The 26969-nt window shown below is 42.2% G+C and overlaps 1 protein-coding gene and 1 long non-coding RNA gene across 2 annotated transcripts; one reads left to right on the top strand and one right to left on the bottom strand.

The window, feature by feature from the left end:
- Positions 1–9761: 9761 nt before the first annotated feature.
- Positions 9762–15212, bottom strand: Actc1 (actin alpha cardiac muscle 1). The gene is made up of 7 exons (XM_048459924.3): positions 15058–15212; positions 14311–14468; positions 12793–13117; positions 12016–12177; positions 11660–11851; positions 10614–10795; positions 9762–10090 (listed from the first exon to the last, which is right to left on the bottom strand). The coding sequence occupies exons 2-7, from the start codon at positions 14437–14439 to the stop codon at positions 9947–9949; spliced, it is 1134 nt and encodes a 377-aa protein (XP_048315881.1). The 5' UTR covers positions 14440–14468; positions 15058–15212; the 3' UTR covers positions 9762–9946.
- A 4250-nt stretch (positions 15213–19462) lies between these two features.
- LOC146892613 (uncharacterized) lies at positions 19463–26611 on the top strand. The gene is made up of 2 exons (XR_015004108.2): positions 19463–19742; positions 26156–26611. It is a non-coding gene; the product is annotated as an uncharacterized LOC146892613 (long non-coding RNA).
- Positions 26612–26969: the final 358 nt, after the last annotated feature.

Below are 26969 nucleotides of genomic sequence, written 5' to 3'. Positions count from 1 at the left end.
GCAGAAACCTCCCTCCACAGTTCTGCCCAGACCATAGAGAAGCAAGATGTAGCTGCCCCGCTGGAAAAGGTACTGAGCCACGTGGCTAACATAGATAAGAATAATGGGTTAATATAACTTATAAGAGTTAGCAAGAAGCCTGAGCTAATGAGCCAATCAGTTTTATAACTTATGGAGATCTCTGTGTGATTTTCTTTGGGGCTTGCCAGCTGTGGGGTACCAGGCAGGACAGATACCCCAACGAGCAGACCCCTTCATGTTACACACACATGTACCAAGAGTTAAAAGGAGTTACCCGACAACAGGGCAACACCCTTATTAGACACCGGAGACTAAAAAATAAGGAGCCCCGTCCATGGAATGGATTGAGCGAGCACATTTTGTGGTATACAAATTATATTTCAATCAAGTCACAAATCATAAGAGCTCTGAACTGAGCCAATATGAGAGGCAATGTGGTGGAGATCCAGTTGAGATGAGTGCTCTCAAGGAGACTTTCAGCTGCGGGAACTGCTAGGTTTATGGCTAATGCTGTGGTCTGAACTCCTACACTGGCCTCCTTGGACCAGGTAGAGTGAAGACCACTCCTGCTTGCGGCCATGTGATCCAACTGAACCCGGAAACAGGACACTTCCAAGACCTGAGGATTCACAGTAACCAGTTAGAGGGCCCTAGTCCATCTGAGACAGTATGATAGCAAAGTCCCTTCCCCTTAAATTTGCGAGAAAAGTTCTTGTGAAATGACCAGGTTTGCTCTTCATCATTTCTGCTTCCTTCATGTCTGTATGTCTGTGAAGCCCCCTGACTCTCAGGGGATGCTGCCTGATTTGTGACTTTCTAATGCAAGCCAAGTCAGCCATGAAATTCAACTGCTGCATTCCCAGGGGTCACACTGGGAAAAGCCACTGGTGCCTTTCTTACTTTTCTTTCAACAGATAGCAAAAACTATCATTTTTAATAATATAAAACTCATCATATGGACATAGCATTAAACTACCATCTAAACATGTATCTTTAAGCCCATAGATGAGTGTATCTCTCAGTCACCATCAGAGAAGTACCAATGTGCAGTGGGTGGCAATTAATATAGAAACTCACAACTGGTTGAAGTGCAAAGAACAAGTATCTGTGTAATACTCGGGCATAAAGGTGACATCTATGTTATGGCCCCTCCCCTTGTATCCAAAGAATGATTATGGTTACACTTAATCTGGATATACACCACCAAGTTTGAACTGTACACTTCAAACGGGCGAATTGTGTAGTGTGTGAATTGTGTCTCAACGATGTGCTTGTTTTATGGCAACATAATCCTGTAGGAGCCAGAAAAGTAAGGAAACCTTGGTCACAAGCCAAAGCACAGGTAGTTGGGTGAACCCCTTCATTTTTATTTTCTTCATATCAGAATCACCTCTTGAACCAACAAGATACAGCTAGGGTAACTTCGGAGTGACAATTTCACTCTCAGGGCAAAGAAAATATAACTGTCCCCACTCTCAAAGAGCAACACGACTTCCATTTCTGTTCTTTTATAACCTTGGATAATCTAAAAAACCTTCCATAATTCAAATAAAAATCATGAGAAATCACTAAACTGATTTCCAAAATGGTTGTACCAATTTGCAATGGAGAAGTGATCTCCTTACCTCACTTCCTCAAGACCCAGCAATACCACTTTTGGGCATATACCCAAAGGATGCTCAATCATACCACAAGGACATGTTCTCAATTATGTTCATAACAGCACTATCTGTAATAGCCAGAACCTGGTTACAACTTAGATGCCCCTCAACTGAAGAACAGATAAAGAAAATGTGGTACATTTGCACAATGGAGTACTATTCAGTGTTAAAAATAATGACATCTTGAAATTTGCAAGCAAATGGATGGATCTAGGAAAAAACCATACTGAATGAGGTAACCCAGACTCAGAATGACAAATATAATATGATCTCATTCATAAGCAGCTTCTAGACATAACACAAAGAAAAACCAACCTACAGTCCACAACTCCAGAGAACCTGGACAGCAGAGTACCTAAAAGAGACATACATATATCTACATAGGAAGGAGAAAAAAAACAAGATCTCCTGAGGTAATTGGGAGCATGAGGGTCATGGGGAAGGATAGAAATAGAGAGAGGAAGAAGGGAAGGGAGCAGAGAAAATGATAGTTCAATAAAAACATTAAAATAGTTCAATAAAAATAAATTAAAATAATGCCTGATATTTATTATTCTTGGTGTATTTCTCATCTAATATGAAATCACTTCATAACTCCAAGCGAAGGAGAGTTTTGGGTTCATAGACTGAGAAACCCAATGTGAAAATAAGGTGAGGGCAGGCGAAATGAGGCAGTTACTACCACAATATTGGTGGGTAAATGAGAGCAGCATGTTGCTCACTAAGGGTTCATGTTTGCAGGGTGTCCACTCACTCTCATCCGTGGGGACCCACTGATGGAGGCTTCCATCCAGCACGGGAGGACTGCAGTCAGCGTTTGATTGTGTAGGTTAAACTCCATTCTCTTCAAGTTTGGAGATAACTTTAGTTTTTATATCTTCCCTATGGTGATTTATATTTGGAGTGAATACCAATCAGGTTCTTCTTGTTGACTTCTTCATTTCTACCAACCTACAGTTTTCTTTTTAAAGTTAGAAGGTTTCTACTGTATTTCAGTGAGGGAGTTCCCTTCCATGCATTAAAATCAAACTAGTTATTATAGCACAATGGGATTAACACTCCAGGGTAAAGGATACAAAAGGAAATGTGGCTACCCCTTACTGTAAGATTTAGAGTTTTAAAATAAGTTCCCTTCAATTTGAGAGGAGACTCACAGTAGTGTGAAAAGTACTTTCTACGTGGAGATTTCAAAAGACTCAGCTTAGATTTTTTTAAAAAAAAAAAGAAAGAAAACCAAACGCTGTATGATGTAAAATCATAGTAATTACCAGCTGAACTCCTTGTTAAGTCCCATATCATGACTTTACATTTCTCCTTATTTTATTAAATTATTTAAGTCAGTTTTTCCCCTGAGAAATGAAGGAAAACCTAGCTCTACAATCTTGGTCTTTATTCTAGGGACACTGAACTCCAAGGTGTATTAGGCAAGGTTCTCAACAGGAACATAACATACATGCATATGTGCACACATGCCTGCATTCACACACAGTGGGTTTATGATTGGTTTACATTATAAGGGCCAGATCATCTGTACACTGAAGACACAGAATATCTGGTTGGTAGCTGCTCAGTCTATGAAGCTAGGTGCCTTCGAAGTTCCAACCTGGTGTGAGAAATTTGGGTACTTCCCGGCAAGTCATCAACATTGATTCCATGTTAAAAGTGATACTTAAGTTTAATATCAGTGGAAGCAGCATATGAATGGTTCAGGGAATTGGATGTAGGACCCCGCACATGGTAGACAAGTGCTCTACCCTTGAGCTACATCCCAAGGTCTACAATGAGCTTAAAGAATCACCTGCTTGATGTTAACAGCAACAATGAAAACAATTTTAAGATGGCTAAATTATTTGAACAATCAAAAGAAATATGAAATCAAGCATCCAACAAATGTTTCATACCGCCACCAGAGAAATGAGAATTAAGACCATCATATGACATCATGCTACCCCAGTTAAAATGGCTGTTATGAAAAATAATAATACTGGCAAGGTAAACCATAAGTGGATCTGGCAGTTTGAATATAATTGGCTCCTATAATCTCATAGAGAGTGGCACTATTAGGAGGTGTGGCTTTGTTGGAGTGGGTGTGGCCTTATTGGAGGAAGTGTGTCACTGTGGGGGCGGGCTTTGAGCTCTCTTTTCTCAAGCTTTACTCCATGTGACAGTCAACTTTCTGTTCCCTGCAAGATGTAGGACTCTTTAGCTACCTCTCCACCACATCCGCCTGCATGCTGGCATGCTCCCCTCAGGATGATAATAGACTGACCTCTGAAACTGGAAGTGAGCCACTCCAATTGAACGTCGTCTTCACAAGAGTTGCTGTGCTGTGGTAATGGCGTCTCTTCACAGCAATAGCAACCCCAACTAAGACAGTGGGAATGTGAATTATAACCCTGATGGAGAACAGTGTGAAAGTTTCCTAAAAACTAAAAACAGGCCTGCCGTGTCATCCAGCTGTCCCAGTAGGAAACCAATCTATCAAAGATCATGGCATGGCCATGTTTGTGATGGAATGATTTACAATAGTAGTAATACAGAATCAGCCTGGGGGCTCAAGAACAAAGGGATGATAAAGAAAACCCAATGGAACATCGATCTGCAGGGAAATGGATGGAACTAATGTATATTAAGTGAAATAAACCAGATACAAAAAGATAAGTACCTCATGTTCTATCGTATGTGAAAGCTAAAAAGAAAATCTGATTGAGGATTAGTGATGAATTGAACTTTGGAGGGAGAAAGTGAAGGGAGGCTGGATTTGACTAGTATGTGCTGTGTGCATATGCTGAAATATTATACAGAATTGTATTAACATATAAGATTAATACATCTTGGTCAAAACAGAACTAAATATGGAAGTATATTCTTATCTGTATGACTCATAAGCCCCTTTTGTCATACTGAGAATTTAAACTTCTTACTAGCATGTGAAGACCCCATGTGACCCGAATCCTAACACCTTTCCATCACCACCTAGGTCTTCCTCTTTGGTCCTCACTGCTTCCCGGCAATGGTTGTCTCCTGCTTCTCTGTACACAGCATCTCTCTGAGCATATTCTCTTTCCTGTCAACTTTTCCCACTATCCTGGTCTTTTCTAAGAGGTGTTTTCTGACCATCTTATCCAACTAGATGCCTCCTGTGTGTTAGAGTCTCTCACTGAACATTATTCCTTCTCTAGAGCTCTGTATATTTATTTATTTGGCTATTGGCTGCTCCCTTGCAACACACATGCGTGCGTGCACACATCCTCACACACACACACACACACACACACACACACACACCCTACTATTGGACTGTAAGTCAAACAAATGCAGTGGCCATATCTATTTTATCTCTAGGACCTATTAGAAGAAATTCAATAAGTATATATTGGCTATGTCAAGCAACTGAGTATTTTTGGTTTATATCCGTTTTTACAGATTTTTTTTCCTTCTCTTCAAGACATTTCTCTGTACACTTACAATAAGACAGTGACTCAGGAACTGCTTATGGATAGAATGAGTTCATGGAGGTAGCATGTTCTCTGCTTTTCAGCTGCCCTTGTTGGGGAAGAGATGCACTGGCCTGCTGACAGGATCCATACAGTCTCAGCTACTAACTAGCATTGTGGCCTAAGTCAAGCTGATGTCTCTTTAGGTTTCAGTTTCCATCAGTCACATGGGAATAAATACTGGATGCTGACTGGACGCTGCGTCTGCGTATGATTCAGTCCCTAAGACTTGCCAGAGACCTCCCTGGAACATTTGCCGGCATCACCTTCAAAGGGAGTTTTTAGTTTGTTATCCCAGTGGCTGGTGAGCTTGTAGAAGGATCTTAATACTGCCATGGCCAGAATATGGAAGGAGCCTGTATTAGTCTACCAAGACTGCCCCAAGCAAATGCCCAGCTTGTGTAGGGCCCGGGTCTGCCCCTGCTCCTGGGGTTTATCTTGAGGACTGTTTCTGGTCAGCCAGCTAAAATATTCTGTTTGTTCCTGTGCTCCCTCTGCCCTGCCTGGTGATTAGCTGTAGGGCATTGTTTACTCCATCTTTGGTGTGGTAATTTCCCACCTGCCTGGGGGGAAATCCTTGTGCAGCAGCGAGGTCTGTTAAAGATTTCCCCAAGGTTAAATAAACGGTATTGGGCTGATCTCCTTTCGAATGACCCAGGTCTCTTGTGTGTTCTTTCAATCTCCAGACCCTTGCCATACTCGCCTACGGTACAGAGGTGCGCGAACTGTACCAAGAGGGGTAACACAGAATCGGGTGTTACAAGCCTGGATTACTTAGAGACCATGTCTCATGGAACAAATGAATGAATGAATGAAAAAAGTGTCAGCAATTTTGACTTAGGCCCTAAAATAGTAAATCAGTCCCAGAGCTCTACATATTCTAATTCCTTCAGTAATTTTTCTTTTCCCTAATTCTACTCTCTTGAATATTTATAAACACTACAGTAAGACCTATTTTTCAGTTCATAAAAGTAAAAACATAGTATTTGGAGGTATGAAAAAGTACTAACAATAGCTTTTTCATTATAATCTGGGAAAAATATAAATAATACAAGACTTTGTATATAGAATTTTAAAAGAATCCATTACTATAAACATATAAATTATTTTACCGACATGAAGGCACTTGTTTTTAAAACCATGACTGCTTTTGTACCTTTCTTGAGCACAGTTTTTGAAAGAGTCATCTGTCCTAGTATCTTATATCTAATTTTCAAGCATAGATGAGAATATCAAAGTGTAAAGTAAATCTTTATGATTACCATTTTGAATACAAATGTCAGACACTAGTTCTTAAAGCTTTTACTTTTAAAAAGGAACAATATGCACTTTATATCTACTTATAAATAGAAATACCAAGAGATCAGAACCTAGTAAATTATGTAACATTAAACTATCAATACAATATTTAGATGTGGAATTTATAACATGTATTTATCCAACCTGAGATGTGAAGGAGACAGAGAGGGCCTGCATATGAATGGCCCAAATATGTCTTCTTGTGATGCCCGGTTTTCAAAGTAACCCATTTGTGCTACAAGGTAGTGCTAAGGGAGAAAAATCTAAAATGACATTTATGCCTTATCTAAAGAAAAGGCCACTGAATCAGATTACTATGCATGTATTATTGCAGAAAATACCTTCTTTTTGGCTAAATAGAAAGCTTCTAGCTCCTTAAGTAACAGATAATATGATCTGATTCAACCTTCTGTCTCCTGACCCTCCTTCTGAACCTCGTCCAGAGTCAAGGATCAAGAGACACGTTTAAGATTGATGCACATGCAGACACAACGATGCCCTTGGATGCTGGTGACAGCAGCAGTCTCCTAAAGATGTTGAAGGAGCCCGGAGTGCTCTAGATTTTGAACCCAGACTTCCTACAGGGCAGAGAATGACAGAATGGGGATACCCATGAGAAACTAGGACCAAAGTTAGAAAATATGCTTTTAGAAGCGGTGTCACATCGGGTGTCAAAGCATCTGAGTTCTGTCTTAAGTGGTTCACAGGCGAGCTGTGGAACACTGGTCCAGGTGCTTCATTTCTGCATCTTGATTCTCTCAATATATGAAGTTTAATTAAGCCTATCAAACACTCTGTGAGCTCCAACAGTTCATGCACAAGATAATTTGAAAATGAAGAGATTTTGAGGTTCTGCAATCAGGTTGGAACCTACTTTTCACAATTAGATTTCCTAAAATTCTTCAGTTCTCATTAGAAGGCTTTATGTCTGGTCCCTTAACTTCTTTCTCATTCGCTCCTGCTGGGACTTCCTCCCTGCTTTTCTTATCTAATTCTAATTCCTTTTTTAAAAGATTGACTCATTTTTTAAGTTTATGTGCATTGATATTTTGCCTGCATGTATGTCTGTGAGGAGGTTCTAGAGCCCCCTGGAACTGGAGTTACAGACAGTTAGAAGTTGCTGTGTGGTGCTTCCAGGTCTTCTGGAAGAGCAGTCGGTGCCCTTCACCACTGAACTCTGTCTCCAATCTCTACCTAATCCTAATTCTTAAACAGACATCTGTCCATCAGGGGAAGTCCGAAGTCATGAATGTCTGGGGTTTTCATGTGACCAGTCTAAGGACAGAACGAAACTGACCCTGGTAGACGCTATTCCCAGGATTATTCTCAGCATGCTTTGACCCTGGTAGACTCTGTTCCCAGCGTTCTTCCCAGCATGCTTTATGGCTCCTTAACTTCTCCTTGCCTCTGACTTTCACATCTTCCTTTTACTTTCTCCAACAATATTCCAAAATTCCAAAGAAATGGCCTGGCTGCAAGTTTGTCCTGTACATCTGTCACCAAGTGGACAGAAGTATCTGGCCTTTTCTCCTAATTTTGAAGATGCTGATGCTCAGTGTCCTAAATTTGCTTAGGGAAAATCTTCTTAAAATTTCTACTTGTGGTCCCTTTTCACTTGTGTGATCCTATAGCCATGTAAAGTAAGTATACAAATCATACAGATAAAACATAAGGGAATTTATTTTAAGATATTTCTTTAACATATTTATGTATATAGATACCACTTATTAAAGATGAAAGTAATTTGCATATTAATAATATGATTGTACCTATTTATTTTTACATGAAGAATTAAATCTTGGCTGAATATTTGATACTGTGGGACACAGACTATTTCAGTATTTTCCAGAAGTGACCTATATTTTGATTTTTGTAACAATCAGTTCTGACAATGCCATTTTTCATATATAAATAGTGTGAAATGACAGACATACAATGAGGGCCATTTCAGAAATTGCTGGAAGTTCTGTTCTATTCCCAGGTCAAAATTCCTTCCTTTAATAATTTTAAAAATAAAACTTGTCAGCAGCTCAAACTGTAACTTTAAAAAGCAAACATGTTTACATAATACAGTCCAATGATATGGTGACTTGATGCTTACATGCTCAGGACAGTAGAAAAATATTGAAGTCTATAGTCAGCAATTAAACTACTATGTTTAGATAAGAATAGGAAACTTTGTACATACAATGAAAACAGTACATTCATAGTATACAAAGTCCTGAATCTGAGCTGTTTCAGGCAATGTTTGTTGGTGTTCCTTGGAGTGATGTCAGGCACAATGTGAAATACGTACATTGTGTACTCAGAACCAATGTTGCAAAGAAGTCATGTGATACAACACAGGCAATGGCTATTACATACACCTTGGATTCATTTGATATCTTACTTGGTCATTCATTTGGTCATTGTGCATTCATAAGCCTTTACTGTTGTCAATTTTTTTTTACAACCTTCATATACCCAGGTTTAAGAAACTGAGGGATATGGGTATAGGCAAGAAGACAAAGCACCAATGGTAAGTAGACCTTCTCATTTCTTACATAGCCTTCAAAAAGACATGTGGAGGCTGGAGAGCTGTCTCCGCAGTTAATGCCCTTACTATCCTCCATAGAGAACCCTGCTTTGATTTCCAGAACCCACATCACGCCTCACAACCATCGGTAATTCCAGTTCCAGCAGATTTGATGATTTTATGCCCTCTTCATACCTCTGAGGGCTCCAGGAATGTTCATTGTACACAGATGTACAGGCAGGCAAAACCCTCATACACAGAAAACAAAATAAATAAAACTAAAAAACAAACAAACAAGAAACCCAGAAAATGGAGGAATACAGCAAAATAAGAGAAAAACCTAATTTAAAGTGAACTTTGACCGTCTTTTTTTTTTTAAACCAATGTGTGTGTTTTCTATAAGGTTATAAAATGTGCAAGATGTGCTAAAACAATTTGCAATACCAAATATAGTAACTAATTGTAGATAACTGTGTTGTCCATCTTCTTTACTTACATCTACGGAACTAAACTGACCAACTAAACCGCAGAACTAATCTCGGCTTCTCAGATTCAAAATATATTTATCATTCTATTCTAAAAGATGAAATCAAAATATAGGACTGTATCTCCTAGTTTTCAAAGCCATGTGAATTTATTGGGCAAACTTTGTGTTGCTCTAATATGATGATGGTCAGGGTACCTGAATAAATGCCTCCCCCATCCCTCGTCTAGGGTACCAGACTCCTTTCCCAATCCGGTACTTCTCCCACAAGAAAAAAGACAGTCTTCTGTAGGTTGCAAGTCCTGGTCTGATTTATTTATAAAGCAATAAATATTTGAAGCACAAACAAACTGCACGTGTGTAAACAAACTGTACAATGACTGATGAGAGATGGGGGAGGGGGCTCAGAGGATTCCAAGAAGCACAATACCATCATCCTGAATGTAAGGTAGACTAAGAGAGGGACACCTTAGAAGCACTTGCGATGGACAATGGATGGACCTGCCTCATCATACTCTTGCTTGCTGATCCACATTTGTTGGAAGGTGGACAGAGAGGCCAGGATGGAGCCCCCAATCCAGACAGAGTATTTACGCTCAGGGGGAGCAATAATCTGCAGGAAGAAAACAAAGCCATGAGTGTGTTCTGAAGTTTTCAACAATGGAGCAGGCAATGGGTTTGGGGTCTTCCCAGAAAAAGCATCACATATTAACGAACTGACAATAAATAAAGGAGGAAATGTTACACCATAAAGCAATGTAGCCAATCAGGTTTAGCAAACTTTCCTGTATTTCATCAATTCTCTACTTCTGTGCACTAGAGAATGATACGGCAAAAGTCTAAATGCATGAAGGATAGCTCAAAATTTGGGGCCTTTTAAATGTGTGGGTAAGTTTAATTATCCCCCTCCCCCACCCTGTGTTTCAAATATTTACTTAGATTTGCTATTTAGAAGCAGTCTTAAAGGTTCATATCTTGGGGAAAGTGCTAGGAAAAAAAAGCCAGGAATAGTGTTAGCACTAAATAGAAAACTTCATAGAAGATAGGAAGCTAAGATACTTCCTAAGATACTAAGCTAAGTTTGGGTGAGAATATCACCATCCGCCTTTGCCCTCCCACTCACAAACGTTCTCTACCTTAATCTTCATGGTGCTGGGAGCCAGCGCAGTGATTTCCTTTTGCATACGATCAGCAATACCAGGGTACATGGTGGTACCTCCAGACAGGACATTGTTGGCATACAGGTCCTTGCGAATATCGATGTCACACTTCATGATGCTATTGTAAGTGGTTTCATGAATGCCGGCAGATTCCATACCTAGGAACAAGTTCTTTCTAAAGTATTCACAGCAAGTCCAGGAGGGGAGAGGGCAGCATGCCTCTGTGTTGGTGAGCTGCCACCATTCATGTCGAAAACATATGCTCCCCCACAGCACACTGCTGGGAACAGGTGGGACAGGGGTCTCTCAAATGTGCTCATAGATAATTCAGTACAGAATGCCAAGAGCTATATAGACAACTGTGTTCAGTGCCTGTTTGGAGTGAACATATCCTGCAGCCATCAGAAGTGTAGAGAGATCTATTGCAAAAAGAATTGCACACATTTAAGTGAAAATGAACCTATTTTGTTTGGCTTTGAGATGACTCTCTGTAGCCCAGACTAGCCTTAAACTCAAGGCAATCCTGCCGCCCCAGTTTCTCAGCACTGGGATTGCAGATAGGAGCTACCACACTTGGCTTATACTTTTAACTTATGGACTAACATCAGATTCCAGCTTCCTCTGGAAATAAGTGTGTAGGAAAGATACTTGGGGGTATCAAGTATCCAGTTACCATAATGAATAGAGTTGTGGCTGCATTTCACGGTGAATAACTTAAAGCCTAGCTGTTGGTCATGGAACTTATTGGAATTAATTGGCCATTTTGAGTAATCGGGCATGCGCTATTCAATGACTTCTCAGTCTCATTCTCTGCTGTGAGGTAAACTCGGTGTAACATCCTCAGTCATTGTCACTAGAGCAGCTGTCTCAGTCTTTCTCTTTCCTGAGATATCAGGAGGCAAGGCTGAGCTGGATGAGACGCCAGACTGATTTAAGAACCCTGCTGTCCTTCTAATTAAAAATTTGGAAGACTCCAGAATTTTTAGAGAAGCTGAGCTTCAACACCAGAACCCATCCCTTACCAATGAAAGAGGGCTGGAAGAGTGTCTCTGGGCAGCGGAAACGCTCGTTGCCAATGGTGATGACTTGGCCGTCAGGCAGTTCATAGCTCTTCTCCAGAGAGGAGGAAGAGGCCGCTGTAGCCATCTCATTCTCAAAGTCCAGGGCGACGTAACACAGTTTTTCCTTAATGTCACGGACAATTTCACGTTCAGCTGCAGAGATAAAGGGCTTCATAGTCAAGCTCGGAAGAAAGAATCGGTTGTGGGGAAGTAGATGGGTCCATCAAGGAAGCAAAACCAACAAGTATACATTGTGTCAGATAAGACACACACACAAACACACACACACACACACACACACACACACACACACTCACCAGTAGTGACAAAGGAGTACCCGCGCTCAGTGAGGATCTTCATGAGGTAGTCGGTGAGATCCCGACCAGCTAGATCCAGACGCATGATGGCATGGGGTAAGGCATAGCCCTCATAGATGGGGACGTTGTGAGTTACACCGTCACCAGAGTCCAGAACAATGCCTGTTAGAAAAGGCAGAGGAGAATAAAGCACCGAGGAGGCTTCAGCCATAGCAAAACCTGCTTCTGTTTGGATACGAGAAACAAGTTTAGGCATTGCTCTGGATAAAAGCAGATTCCTTAATGCGAAGAATGAAAATGACCATAGTGGATGGATGCTAACTCTGAAGGCAGCACGGCTTGTCATACTAAAGATTATACTAGAAAAACTTCCCGAGGACACTTTCAAATGGCCATCCCTCTTATCAGCCATGAGCATGTTATGTAAGCATCCAGGCATGTTTTTCTTGGGGCCAATCTAACTTAAAATGTGTCTCTTTGTTTTGATTCAGACCCCAGAGGGGAATGTGCCCTTGACTATGCCTGTCCAGGGGCTGCAAATGCTGCATGTCTTGAAAAAAGGGAAAGATCTAACTCTATGGGTTATTAGATCTTACAATAAATATTCTCTGAAACCAACCTTAGGATTATTGTTACCTCTTCCTTTCAGCACAGACACCTTGCTGGAGAGGGCCAGGGAGGGGAGCCTTCCTTTGTCAGGTGAGGAATTGGGTTCATAGCCAAGTCAGTGAGTTGAGAATATGATTAATTGTTTACTGTTCCCTAGCCTGAACAAACCTGTGGTTCTTCCAGAAGCGTACAGAGACAGCACTGCTTGGATGGCCACATACATGGCAGGGACATTGAAGGTCTCAAACATGATCTGGGTCATCTTCTCGCGGTTGGCCTTGGGGTTCAGTGGGGCTTCAGTGAGCAGGGTCGGGTGCTCCTCGGGGGCCACACGGAGCTCATTGTAGAAGGTGTGGTGCCAGATCTTCTCCATGTCGTCCCAGTTGGTGATGATGCCATGCTCAATGGGGTACTTCAGAGTCAGGATGCCTCGCTTGCTCTGGGCTTCGTCACCTACATAGGAGTCCTTCTGCCCCATACCTACCATGACACCCTATAAAAAAAGAAAAAGAAATGAAGACATCATGTTCCCACCAAGACAGGAATATAGCCAGGCCTTATTAACTTATATCCAACACCCAATGCAATGAATAGCTATAAAGTACTAGAAATGCTAATGGTATAATTAGAGAGTTAGCCATGGTGGTTCATGCCTATAATCTGAGTACTCAAAAAGTTGAAACGGGCTGCAACTTTAAGGCTCAGCTTGGGCTATAGAGCAAGTACCAGGCAAGCCTGGGCTATAGTGTGGGATCCCACCTCCAAGAGTTAAGATATAATCCTAATTTCAATGTATCATTTAGAATAAATGTTACACTTTATCTCCACACAAGGAAGTGTATCTCTACCAATTAGATTGTAACTGTGGAGGGAAGAATAAAGGAGTTTTATTGAAAAAGCAGAGTCTCTTGGTTTTGAAATAGCATAATGACTTCATTAAATTACTCATCACTGATGTCACCTAGGAAATAGACTACCATCTTTTAGAATAACTGAACTAATGATGTCATTATAGCTTCTAGTGCCCTTAAGAAAAGATTCGGACACCATCCGGTGTACATAGGCTGACAGGCCGCTATCACTCAGATGAAAAGTCAAACCACTCAGAGGATCCTGGAGTATCCTGCACCGTCCAAGCCTGAGGACTTCCAGTTCTGCTCCTTGGCAGCCTGTCTGGCCAGGCATGCGACAAACCCAGAGAGCATCACATTTCTTTTAATAAACAAGGAGGTATGTCACTATCACCATGGCACTTGCTGCTTTAGTCACAACTGACTTCTAAAAATGCAACACCCAGGAAGGTTCATGACAGGTCCGGGGAACTCTGTAGACTGGCTGCGAACAAGACAGAAGAACGTAGATCGGGCACTGCTTAGTTCCGAGTAGTTACATTAAAGTAGTTGGCTGCACTATCTGAACTAAACTGAATGGACAAAGGGTGGTGGGCACAGAAGAAATCCACATTTCAGAGACAGTTGGAAATCCACAGGCCCGGAATGACAAGCTGATGGCCTTGCATAGGAGACAGTTGGACCCATCAACAGGTGTGCCACTGCCGTGGACTTCTTGGTATTTGGAGGTTGGCAAGGGTTGCTTGAAGTGGTTTGGATTTGTTGCTGGATGAGGGAATTGACCGAAAGGGTCGATAGTGTGACTGGGACCAGGCTAGAAGGGGCAGAGTGTTACCTGGTGGCGTGGGCGACCAACGATGGAAGGGAACACAGCTCTGGGGGCATCATCTCCCGCAAAGCCGGCTTTCACCAGCCCTGAGCCGTTGTCGCACACCAAAGCGGTGGTCTCCTCGTCGTCACACATCCTGGCGCGGCTTCTGTGTAATCTGTGGGCTAAGGACAGGAGAGGGGCCCACACTCAGTGTCTGCAGAGCTGGCCTCCTTCAGAGGAGAAAGTGACAGGCACAGTGGGGTTATTGGACTGTAGGGAGTGGGGAGGCAACTATAGTCTCCCTTATGCCCAAGACATAAACAAACAAAAAATGGTTGGAAGAAGCCAGGAGACGACAGTCAGTGTGGCTGAGAGAAGGCTGAAGAACCCACCCACGCTCTCTGGCAGAGAGGCTCACCCTCCACCCCAGCTGCAAGGAGTCACGATCCTAAACACCCCGGAGTTTTAATGACCCAAGCGCTGATTCGAGCCCTTTCAGTTTTCACCTTCTCATCAATAGAAAGCTTATTCTCCCTCCCTAACCTCACCCCAGGAAAGGGGGGAAAGTTCTAGAGATCAGTGACCCACAAAAGCTCCGGTGGTGGGATGAAGTGAGCTCTTCTCGGTTGTAGAGTTTGATGAGATCCAAAACAAAACAAGCCAAAACGACACCAGAAAGTTTGCTTAAAAAAGAAAAACAGCGTGGGATCCACAAGAGCACAAAAGCACAGTCCCGCAGGGAGCAGGGGGTGGAGCAAGGCTGAGACTCACCGTGCTAGGGGCGGCTGGTTTCTGTTGGGCTGGCGCTGGCGGCAGGCACTGGGTGTCTGTTGCCTGGAGCGGCGGCTTTATAGCACGCTGATGGACGGGGTCAGTTGGAGCAGCCGGGGGGCAGGGGTGGGGGGCCCCTGTTCTGCCACCTTGCCTTATTTGGTCGCTTTAGCACCATCTAGGACCGCCGAGGACATTCTTGGAGCCAAGGGCAGGAGAGAGGATCAGCCGGGGGGCTCCCAGACCATGTAAGGAAGGGGAGGGGGCAGTCATAGCAATGGCCAAATAGGGAGCTAGGGAGGGGCAGGATGGCAAGGGGTTGGGGGCAGGGGAAGACTAAGTGACTCCAATGCGCCCCTTCCTCCCTGCTGGGGTGGGGGAACTCCCTGGTTGCTGTGTGGGTTTAGAGCTTTTCAGCCCAGCCAGACTTAGGGACCATAAGTCACGCACAAGTGAGCCTGAAGGCTTGGCACGCTGCCCTTGGAGAAGGGTCCTGACAACTGGACTGGGGCTTCAGGGGAGATACAGCAGCTTCTCATCTTCCAGTACTGAGAGACAGAGGAGGAGAGTCCCCGGCAGTCTCTTGGCACAGAGAGCGCCTCGGTAGCACATCTGAGGACCTTGATGCAAAAGGGGCACCTGGGCAGGGCACCTTCGGGTCTCGGTTAGCCTGAGTTGTGGCTAAGTTCACCTAGATGGGAGAGCTAGGATTTACCAGTCTTGGGTCCACCCCAGGCATGGGCCTGAGCTGGCAGGGAAAGGCTGAGAAGGATTGCCTGAGGGTCTGTCCAGCCCTGAGGACAAAGAGCCCTCGTCCACTCTGTAGGGGTTTTGCTCAAACTCAAACTTCGCATTTAGGCAAGAAAGGGGTCCTCTGCTTCCAAAGTAAACGGAGGCACCGATATCAAAAATCAGCGCTGACACTTGCTAGCAGATAGATGGGCACCTTTAAATGGGGGGTGAAGGTCTCCATCCCAAGTAAAGACACATCTCGAAAAGCAAATACTTTTGTGGGGGAGATCACAGCCACTTAGGGTATGAGAATTTGCCAGTCCTCCCACTCAAATGGCTGTGGGCAAAGGGCACCTTCATAACTTGGATGAGCTAGAAAGGAAGCATCCCAGGCCCCACCGAGCCAGGTTCCCCGTAGAGCCCGTGATTAGCATTTACAGTAAACTGTGCAAAGCATTGCTACAAACGAGTGTCATCTCTTTCGTGGGGGACAGGCTGTGAAGGGCCTGCGCCTTTTTCAGAAAGAAAAAGAAAGCCTGAAGCGAGGAGGCGGGCCGGTGTAGGAGGTAGAAGGGCGGTGTAGGAGGTAGAAGGGCGCAGGTCCCTAGCTTGCCCTGGAGAGCCCTGTATACTTGGTTCTTGTCTAGTGCCTGGACTTTTAATGCCTGTGCTTTCCCTTCAGTTCACACCAGTTAAAAATAGAAAGCTGGGCACCGGCATCTCTGTCTAGAGTGGGCTTGGATTGATAGGCTGAGGAGGGCTGCTGATTAGATACTCCTGGGGGCCGGGGAATGCTGGGTCCTCCCCTCAGAGCTTCCCAACCATGTTTGGGATGATCTGGGGATGAAAGGGCTGGGCAGCTGGGCCATGGAGACAGGGGAGAGGCCCGCCTGCCTGAGATCAAGCCCCGCAGTGCCATCAACGCTTTACAATGAGAATGTCCGTTGACATGATGCAGAGGGCAGAGAACGGAAGAAGCAGAGTGATTGATGGGCTTCAAATCCTGCCCCGAACATTACATACTGTACATTTGGTCTTGGGCAGGGTAGCTAACTCATTGAGACCCCATTCCCAATCCACCAAAAAAAAGCACAATAACTCAGTTCTAGCAGGGATTATTGAGGAGTGTCCCAGTAAGAGACAAGCGGTGTAAGTCATATATGAGACAAATTAACTTGAGCCATTACCATTCAATAATGATACTTTTAGAGACAGCAGTAACTTTCTGTTTTTGAAAAATTGGGTCACTGCCATTCATTCCTCGATTTAGCAGTGTTCCATTCATTATGAGAGAAAATTCAGTGATAAATAATACACAGCAGGACTCTTCTTCAGTGGTAATTGCGGAAGTCAGAGACGCTTCATGGTATATGTTGGGAGGAAGAGGTGGTCTCATTCTGCCATTAGAAACAGTGGCAGGGGGCATCTAAAAGGAGTTTCAGAGACAGCCTTTTTGAAATGACAGATTCATGTAGACCAGATGGACCCCAACCAGCTGGGTAGCAGACGATGACCTTGAACTCCTGACGTTCCAACTTCTCCACCCAAGTGCTGGGATTCCAGGCGCGGTCCACCAGTCACCCCCGTCTTAGCTGTTTCTAAGTAGAATGGATGTAAAGTTCTTGAACTAGGCTGAGAGAGTTGCTGCTTGACAGTGGCTGATGGGAGAGCTCTATGGTCGCTGTGTATGTGCTGAAGTTCTCCGGAACTGGGTGCTGTGATTTCATCTGATACTTCGCTATGCTGTTAGGGCCGCCTACTCCGAGGCTGAGTTCTAGTGAAGCATGAGTAAATTCACTGAGGGACACTTTGGGGGGCAATCCTCATCTTCAAGACATTTTGTTTGCTTGTTTTGCTTTCCGAGACAGGGTATCTCTGTGTAACATCCCTACCTGTCCTGGAACTACCTTTGTAGACCAGGTTGACCTTGAACTCTCAGAGATGCCCCTGCTTCTGCCCCCTCTCCCAGTGCTGGAATTAAAGGTGTGCCCCACCACTGCCCAGTCCTTTAAGACGTTATAAAACTATGTTTTGCAGTCCATTCAACACATTTTAATTTTTAAGACATGTTCATTCATTATGATCAGTGTCTCTGGGTGATGGGAACAAGATGGTGCCGCAGGATGTGGAACAGGCTAGAGGGCCACTGTGTGGAGCTGGTTCTCTATTTCTACCGCCACGTAGATTCCGGGGGTTGACATCAGGTCTTGCACAGTGGACACTTTATCTGCTGAGAATTCCTTCCAGGCCTCCGTTAGTCCTTTAACCCCTGAAGCAAAATGTATTTTCATAAACATTGTATACAATTTCATGAACCTTATACAAAAAGGAATACTGTCCCTTAAAGTTTTATGGTAAAAACGTTCAAGATCTTTTCTTCCAGCTTTCTGAAATATACTGTACATGGTCTATAATTACCCTACTGTGCAGCAACACACAAAAACTTAATGATGTCTCAGTACACGTTAGTGAATCTTTCCCATCTCTCCCCAGACTGTACTCTCTCCAGAGGCTGCTTCCTATCATCATCTATGACATCATCTTTTGCAGATTCCGCATGAGATAGAGCGTGTGGGGCTTGTCTTATTTCACTTAACATAATGATCTAGTTCTAGGTCCAACCATGTTGCTGTGAATGACAAAATTTCCTTTTACACACACACACCCACACAGAGACACACACACACGCGCACGCGTGTATAGATATAGAAACACACGTGCACACGCACACACATACACATACCACACTTTATTCATCAGTTGCTAGACACTGATTGCTTACATTTCCCAGCTTTTGTGAGTATTATTGCCATAAAACACTGCTGTGCAAACATCTCTTGAATAATACAGACATTATTGTCATTGGAAATAGATCCCCTGGGAAAGGGTGCCACATCATATGATAGCTGTAATTGAACGTTTTTGAGACACCCAAAACTGTTTCCCTTAATGGCTACACTAACTTACATTCCGTCCAACAGTGGGCCAGAGTCCCTTTTCCTCAATATCTTTTGGCTTTTTGATAATAACTCATTTCAAATGGAGTGAATGGATAGCTCAATATAGTTTTGATTTACATTTCCCTAATTTGTGACGCTGTTTCCATAATCGTTCATATGCCTGCTGGCCATTAGCCATTTATGTATGTTTTCTTCTGAGAAATATCTATTTGAATTTACTGCAAGTTCTTTGCTTTATTTAACTTGGCTGTTGAGTTCTTCTAGTCCCTCATACGAATGTTAATCCTTTGACAGAGTTTGCAAGTATTTCCTCCCATTCTATAGGCTGTCTTTTTACTGAGAATTGCTTTGTTTGCTGTACAGATGCATTTTTAGCTTTTAATCCTATTTGCCTTTTTTTTCTTTTCTTTCCCATGGTTTTGTTCTTAAAGATTTATAGCATTAAATATTTACTATTGGATCACTGCTTATTGCCACATTTTAGAAACACGAAGCTCTGTTTTACATATTTTAAAGTGGAAGTTAATTAAGTGGGTAAGAATCTTCAGTTTTTCATTTAACACAAATTTTCAGTGATTTATTTCATTTGGAAACTGAGATAAGCGAGTGCATAGTTCAGTAGTGTTACATACACCCGTATTAGCAAGCTGCCAGCCTTCTAATTTTACTTATTCGTGCTTTATTGTAACTAAGATGATTTTCAAATTCAGGAATGACTACGTCCAGAAGTTGGAGAGAGTCCTAGTCCTCAGAATCAGGGGCTGTCACCTGAAGTCACAAAGAAGGCAAATAGTAGAGAACTACAGTGAGACACCAAGTGAGCCTGTTTGCTAACCATCTTCTCACGCCTTCCCTTCTCCTGGGTTGCTGCTTTTCACTGTGGGATGTTAGAATTGCCTGCACCTTGGATGCTTAATACAAGCTCAAATTCTGGGATTCCACCCTGGAAGAAAAAGGAATCTGTATTTAGTGAGACCTCCTGCTACTGCCCAGGTGAGCCTCTCCTTTCCTCATGGCCTGGCTGTGCTTCCCCATCCCACAGAGTTTTGCTGGACTTAGCCCAAACTGTCGCTGTTGGCAGCCAGAGTACTGCTTGGCTGACCTTGAGTGTCCCAGTGGAATAACAAAGCCAGGCGGGTCCCCAGGGCTCTGGAGGGCCAGCAAGGTCCTTCCCGGCACAATAGGCCGTGAGGGTGCCACGCAGAGCAGGCTAAAGGGACAGAAGGTGGGACAGTTCCCTGTGTCCTTGCCTGGGGGAAGCCTGTTCCATCCACCATCTGCTGGGCTCTGAAAGGGAACAGCCCAGCCTCCTCCCCTGCATGGAGGATTAGCAGTCACTTATCTCAGCTGTTCCTTCATTTGGAGGTGTTGTAGTATTCACGGAGAAGACAGAAACAGACTGAGCCACACTTAATTCCTCCCCGCAAGCTGCCCTACCCCTCCAGTCCCTCCTGCATTCCACGTGCCTTTGAGAAGCCTGGGAGAGGCCGTCTCCAGACCAGAACAGGGTAAGGGGGCCAGCCTTCCCAGACATTTTTATCTCCTTACACACTTGTTCATCCTCATGCCCTCTGGCAGGGGCTCAGTTTCAATTTTCATTAAAAAAAGAAAGTGATGTGCCTGGCTAATCTTTAGGGTTTACTGCTTGTTTTTTTTATGCAGCCACCAAAGAGATTAGCCTAGATGGGAGGGTATTGTGACCCTAAATCGATTCTGTTCTTGGCAGATTCCAGGAGTCCCTGCTTTCTGACGTGATCAGACAAATTGTAGAGAGCCATTTAAAGAGATTCGGAAAGGCAGACAAGACCAGGAGGAAGGGCAGGTGGGCCCCAATGGAGATGCCCTTTGACTCTGGAGTCATGTGGGCTTAATTATCCAAGGATGCGTTTTTCATTGGCCTATGCCATGGTAGAAAGCAGGGAAATCAGAAAGGCCTTCTGCATAGTCTTTCTAATTCCTTAAAAGGAGTGTGTCCTTCAAGCCTCAAGTGCTCATCCTTGTAGGTTCCTTCTTGGAAGGTGTCCTTCTTAGCTGAGCTCTGGCTTGCTCTACATATTAGCAGTGAAGTCTATTTATGGAGGTTTGGCTTTTCAAGTGTTACCTGGAGCAAGCCTCCTTTTCCTGGCTAGGCCAAACATGGCAAGGTTCAAGCCTGTAAGCTTCACTGACTTTCTGTTGACAAAAGCAGTCATGGCCATGTATGACTGGTGAGCTGTGGGCTGAATTTCCATTCACCTGCATGATGGGAAGTTCCTCTCTCTCCTGTCAAAGAAGACAGACATCAAACCCAAGACAGTGGTATACCAATAAGGCTAATCACAGACGTTTGTTGGGCACTTCTTAGGGGCTCTGTTTTGAGACTTTCTCTTTGTGTGCATTCAGCTGGGTTAAGTTGCAGATAAAGCTCAACAGACTGTCAGTTGCAGGGCTCATTCCATAGGCCTGTCCTTCCTTCCTTCCTTCCTTCCTTCCTTCCTTCCTTCCTTCCTTCCTTCCTTCCTTCCTTCTCTCCTTCTCTCCTTCTTTCCTTCCTTCTTTCCTTCCTTCCTTTCTTCTACCCATAATTCAGCTTGATGCCACATAGACCTGCTTTTTCAGATGATATCACTTGTGTATATTGAGGGACTGAGTAAGAAATAGACCATTCCCTATTGTAAAGACATCATGATGGATGGTCCCCTCAGGGACATGATCTTCTCTATAAACCTCTTCGGAGAATGTCCTGTCCAGCTCTAATCCCAAGAATTATACCACTTAGCAAGCAAAGGCGTTTGCATTGAATTTATGACTCCCGCAACAACAGATGTGGTTCATCTGTTAACACAAAGCACAATGGCTGTGGTCTATTGCACACAACCATCCCTGGTGTTCTGTTTTCTTTCTCTTCCAGTTTTTACTGCACTGTTCTCTCATCTATCTTTGGAAGTTACTATAGATCTTTCTATGGGCAAAAAAAAACCCCAAAAAACAAAAAACAAAAAACAGAAATAGATGGGCTAGAAAAGAATGACTTTATGAATATGGTGATGGAAATACTTGAAATTGGAATGAGGCTGCTCATTTCACAAGTCATTGATAGTCAGATATGAGTTACAAATGCATACAAGCTCCTTCCGTCGCAACCGAGCAGTTGACACCTAGTGAAAAGACCCATTGCCCACATTCCACGGTATCTTTTCTTTTCTTCTGTTAACATTCAAAACACAAAACAATGGGCTTCATTGTGGCATTTTCATACATGGTTGGTTTTCCTCTCGATATGGTAAGTATAAAACTGCTGATCTAATTTAACCTTCCTCTCATTATAGAAATATTTGTTTATTGCAGCGGATGAAGAACATTAAAAAGAACAAAATCAAATGACACTTCTGGGAGAATTGTAAAGATCTGTCTTACAACTTCCGTAGAATGAAACTAAGGGTGACATAAAAGCCATTTGGCCTTGCCTTTTGTATCTACTTCCAGCTGCTGGGCTGGGGAAAGACAAGCAGCCTCCTAGACTGGTGGCTTGGAGAATGCCCACTTGTTCTTCAAAGGGAGATGTGCAATGCCAGGAATGTGCATTAAAAGCATTGCTTGCTCCTGCCATTAAAACCTAAATCATCTCTAGCTAACAGCTGAAACCAAAGAATGCAGAAGAGGGAGCAGCGTCTGCCCTTTGGGATTATACCATTCATATCTCCTTTGTGTATTTCTGTGCAGCTGTTGAACTTTTTCAAAATGGCAGTCTGAAAACAATCAACTCTCACAGACAAAGCTAAGGTATATATGTATGTTTCCGAAGGCTTTGTCTTCCTATGAGGAATCAGAAAGCTGCTATTTTACAGATATTTAGAGATTTGTATTTCTAAACCCTTGGTTAAGAATTTAAGTGTTTATTTTTATTTATCTCTTTTTCTTTTGAACCATATATGTCCTTTGCATCTATTATGTTTTCATTGCAGTTGTTTGTTTGTTTCAAGACAGGGTCTCACTATGAACCTCTTGTTGTCCTGAAACACACTATGTAGACCAGGCTGGCTCACAGGGATCTGCCTACTTCTGTCTCCAAAGTGCTAGGATTAAACGTGTGCCACTAGGCCCAGGACTTTTACTTACAAATTATGACTTCTGATTTTACATGTTTATGGGAATCCTGATTGGACAAGCAAGTGGATCTCTGTGTCTGTATGTGTTTCTTGTGCTTTTCATGGGATCCTCTCCTTCTTTGTTTGTTTTGTTTTGTCCAATTCTGATGTGGGAAGTTCTTCTGTATATGTGTTGTGTTTATTAGTTAACAAATAAAGTTGCTTTGGCCTATGGCAGGGCAGAATATAGCTAGACTGGAAGAGATAAAGAGACAGAGGAAGTGGAGTTAGGGAGACACCATGTAGTTGCCAAAGGAGACAGACGCCGGAATCTTATCAGTAGGCCACAGCATTGTGGTGATACACAGATTAATAGAAATAGATTAATTTAAGAAGTAAGATCTAGCTTGGAATATGCCTAAGCTATTGGTTAAACAGTGTTGTAATTAATAAAGTATCTGTGATTATTCGGGTCTGGGCAGCAGGAAGAAAATAAACGAGCAGTCTCCATTTACACAATTCAATGCATTTGGTTTATCTTATTATGTTTTATTATTACTCCTTAAATATCATTTCTTTTTTTAACAAGAGACAGAAAGGAGTAGATCTGGGTGGGAAGTGAGGTACAGATGAACTGGGAAGAGTACAGGGAGGGGAGACCATAATCACGATATATTGTATAAAAAAATAAAATGCTATTTTCAATAAAAAATAAAGAATGTAAATAAGCAGTTTATCTTTTCTTCATAGCATTTGCTTGCTTGCTTAGAGAAAGGCTGATCTTGAACTTATGATTTTCTCTCTCTAAGTTTTCTGAGCATTCGGAATGTAGGATTGCACCATAATACTTTGTTCAGATGCTAATTTCAGAAACTAAAACAATAAAAGTTTGGTGCAAAGTCAATGATCTATGTTAGTTAAAAGAAAGAGACAAACTAAAAGTAACTGAAAAACCCATCGCTATATTTACTTAAACACAAATGCTGCCCCCAATACAAAAGGAAACAGTTCTGCAGCTTAAGATGTTCTTGAAAAAGATGATCCAGATTTTAATGGCTAAAGAAAGAATCAGCAATTAAACTATAAAGTGGAATTAGAAAATAATCAGGACAACTTTAAACTTGACCCAAAGACTGAAATATTTGAGGAAAATGTTGCATCATTAAAGAAACATGGTGATGACTGAATGCACCATGGGCCTGTCTCTCCACCAGTGGTCACATCATCTTTCTGTGTTCCTGATCTAATGACAAGAGAATTCAGAGCTCTGATCTCCAGGATGAGAAGGAAGGAGCCACAGAGGGAGGAGCCTTGAGGCCGCAGATCTCTCAGATTGGCCTAAAAATTCATTCCTGATATCCACACAAAGATCTGACGCCAACTTTTTTATGTAGGCATTTAGTGCTACGATCTTACTTCTTAGTACTTCTTTCATAGTGTCCCATAGTTTGGGTATGTTGTATCTCCATTTTCATTGTTTTCTAGGAAGTCTGTAATTTCTTTCTTTTTCTTCCTTGTCTCAGGAGTGATTCAATTGAACATTATTCAGTTTCCATGAGTTTGTAGGCTTTCTGGAATTTGTGTTTTTGTTGAATTCTAACTTTAAGCCATGGTGATCCAGTAAGACACAGGGGGTTATTCCAATTTTTTTTAATCTATTGATATTTGTTTTGTGACCATATATGTGGTCAATTTTAGGGAAAGTTCCATAAAGTGCTGAGAAGAAGGTATATTCTTTTGTGTTTGGGCGGAATGTTCTGTAGATGTCTGTTAAGCCCATTTGAGTCCTAACATCTGTTAGTTCTCTTATTTTTCTGTAAAATTTCTGTTTGGAAGACCTGTCCATTGATGAGAGTGGAGTGCTGAAGTCTCCCACTATTAATGTGTGGGGTTTGATGTGTGATTTAAGCTTTAGTAATTTATTTTTTTTAATGTGGGTGCCCTTTTATTTGGAGCACATATGTTAATAATTGAAACCTCATCTTGATGGATTTTCCTGTGATGAATATGAAATATTCTTGTTCATCTCTTTTGATTACCATTAATTTGAAGTATATTTTGTTAGATGTTTGGATAGGTACACCAGCTTGCTTCTTAGGCCCATTTGATTAGAAAGTCTTTCCCCGAACCCTTTATTCTGAGGAAATGTCTATCTTTAAAACTAAGGTGTGTTTCTTGTATGCAGTAGAAGGATGAATCCTGTTTTCATATTCATTCTGTTAGCCTGTGTCATTTTATAGATGAGTTGAGTCCATTGATATTAAGTGATGTTAATGACCAGGTGATATAGGGTTCCCCTCTGCATGCTGTGATCACCATTGATTCATAAAGAAACTGCTTTGGGCTTATAGCAGGGTAGAACAGAGCTAGGTAGGGAAAACTAAACTGAATGCTGGGAGAAAGAAGGCAGAGTCAGGAGAAGCTATGTAGTCCCACAGGAGACAGACACCAGATGGAACCTTGCTGGTAAGCCACAGCCATGTGACAATACACTGATTAATGGAAATGGGTTAAATTAAGGTGTAAGAGCTAGACAATAAGAAGCTGGGGCTAATAGGCCAAGCAATGATTTAATTAATACAGTTTCTGTGTGATCATTTTGGGGCTGAGCAGCTGGGAACAAACAAGCAGCCTCCCACAACAAGCAGTGATTGTTAATTGCTCTTTTTTTTTTTTTTTTTTGGTGGTAGTGTGTGTGTATTTCATCTCTTTAGTATTTGCTGGTATGGGATTATCCATTGCCTATGATTTTATAGGTACAGCTAAGTCTCTCAGGTTTGAGTTTTCCTTCTAGTGATTTCTGTGGGGCTGGATTTATGGATATTTAAGCTTATGTTTAAATCTGGTTTTGTCATAGAATATCTTGTTTTCTCCATGGTGATTTAAAGTTTTGCTTGATACAATAGTTGTTTGATATGGAGTTTGCATCTGTGGTCTCTTAGTGTCTGCATAACATCTGTCCAGGACTTTCTGGTTTTCAGAATCTCCGTTGAGAACACAGGTCTGCCTTTATATGTTACTTGGCCTTTTTTCCTTTGCAGCTCTTAATATTCTTTCCTTATTCTTTATATTTTGTGTTTTGATTATTATGTGGTAAGGGGACTTTTTTGGAGTTCAGTCTATTTGGTGTTCTATAAGCTTCTTGTGTCTTCATAGGCATTTCCTTCTTTAGGTTGAGAAGGTTTTCTTCTATAATTTTGTTGAATATATTTTATGTGCCTTTAAGCTGGTATTCTTCTCCTCCTTCTATCCCTATTATTCTTAGGTTTGGTTTTTTTCATGGTGTCCAAATTTCCTGGATGTTATGTGTTATAACTTTGTTGACTTTAATATTTTCAGGGCTAAACAGATAACTCTCATCAGAAGACTCTCAAATGGCCAAAAGATATTTAAGGAACTGCTCTAGATCCTTAATCATCAGGGAAATGAAAATCAAAATGACTCTAAGATATCATCTTATACCTGTCAGAATGGCTAATATCAAAAATATTGAGGACAGCTTATGTTGGAGAGGATGTGGAGTCAGGAGAACACTCTTCCATTTCTGGTGGGAGTGCAAACTATACGGACACTATGGAGATCAGTATGGCAGTTTCTCAGAAAATTGGGAATCAATCTACCTCAAGACCCAGAGATATCACTCTTGGACATATATTCAAAGGATGCTCAATCATACCACAGCACACTTCCTTAACAATGTTCATAGCAGCATTATTTGTAATAGCTAAAACCTGGAAACAACCTAGATGCCCCTCAACTGAAGAATAATAAAGAAAATGTGATACATTTACACAATGGAGTATTACCCAACTGTAAAAAATAATGATATCATGAAATTTGCAGGCAAATGGATGGAACTAGAAAAACCCATCCTGAATGAGGTAACTCAGAATCAGAAAAAAAATAAACATGGTGAGTACTCACTCATACTAGATACGGATATTAGATGTAAAGCAAAGGATAAACAGACTACAATTCACAGCTCCAGAGAAGTCAGGTAACAAGGAGAACCCTAAGAGGGACATGTGGATCACCCTGGGAAGGGGAATTAGATGAGATCTCCTAGGTAAACTGGGGGCAAGAGGAAGTGGTAAAGGGGAGGGAAAGGGGGATAAGAACATGAGAGAACAGGACGGTTGAGCAGTTGAGGAAT

The sequence above is a fragment of the Myodes glareolus genome, chromosome 10 (genome assembly GCF_982192425.1).
Source record: "Myodes glareolus chromosome 10, mMyoGla1.1, whole genome shotgun sequence".
Classification (NCBI taxonomy): domain Eukaryota; kingdom Metazoa; phylum Chordata; class Mammalia; order Rodentia; family Cricetidae; genus Myodes; species Myodes glareolus.
The sequence above is the reverse complement of the archived record's forward strand: the minus strand, read 5'-3'. Positions and strand labels throughout refer to the sequence as shown.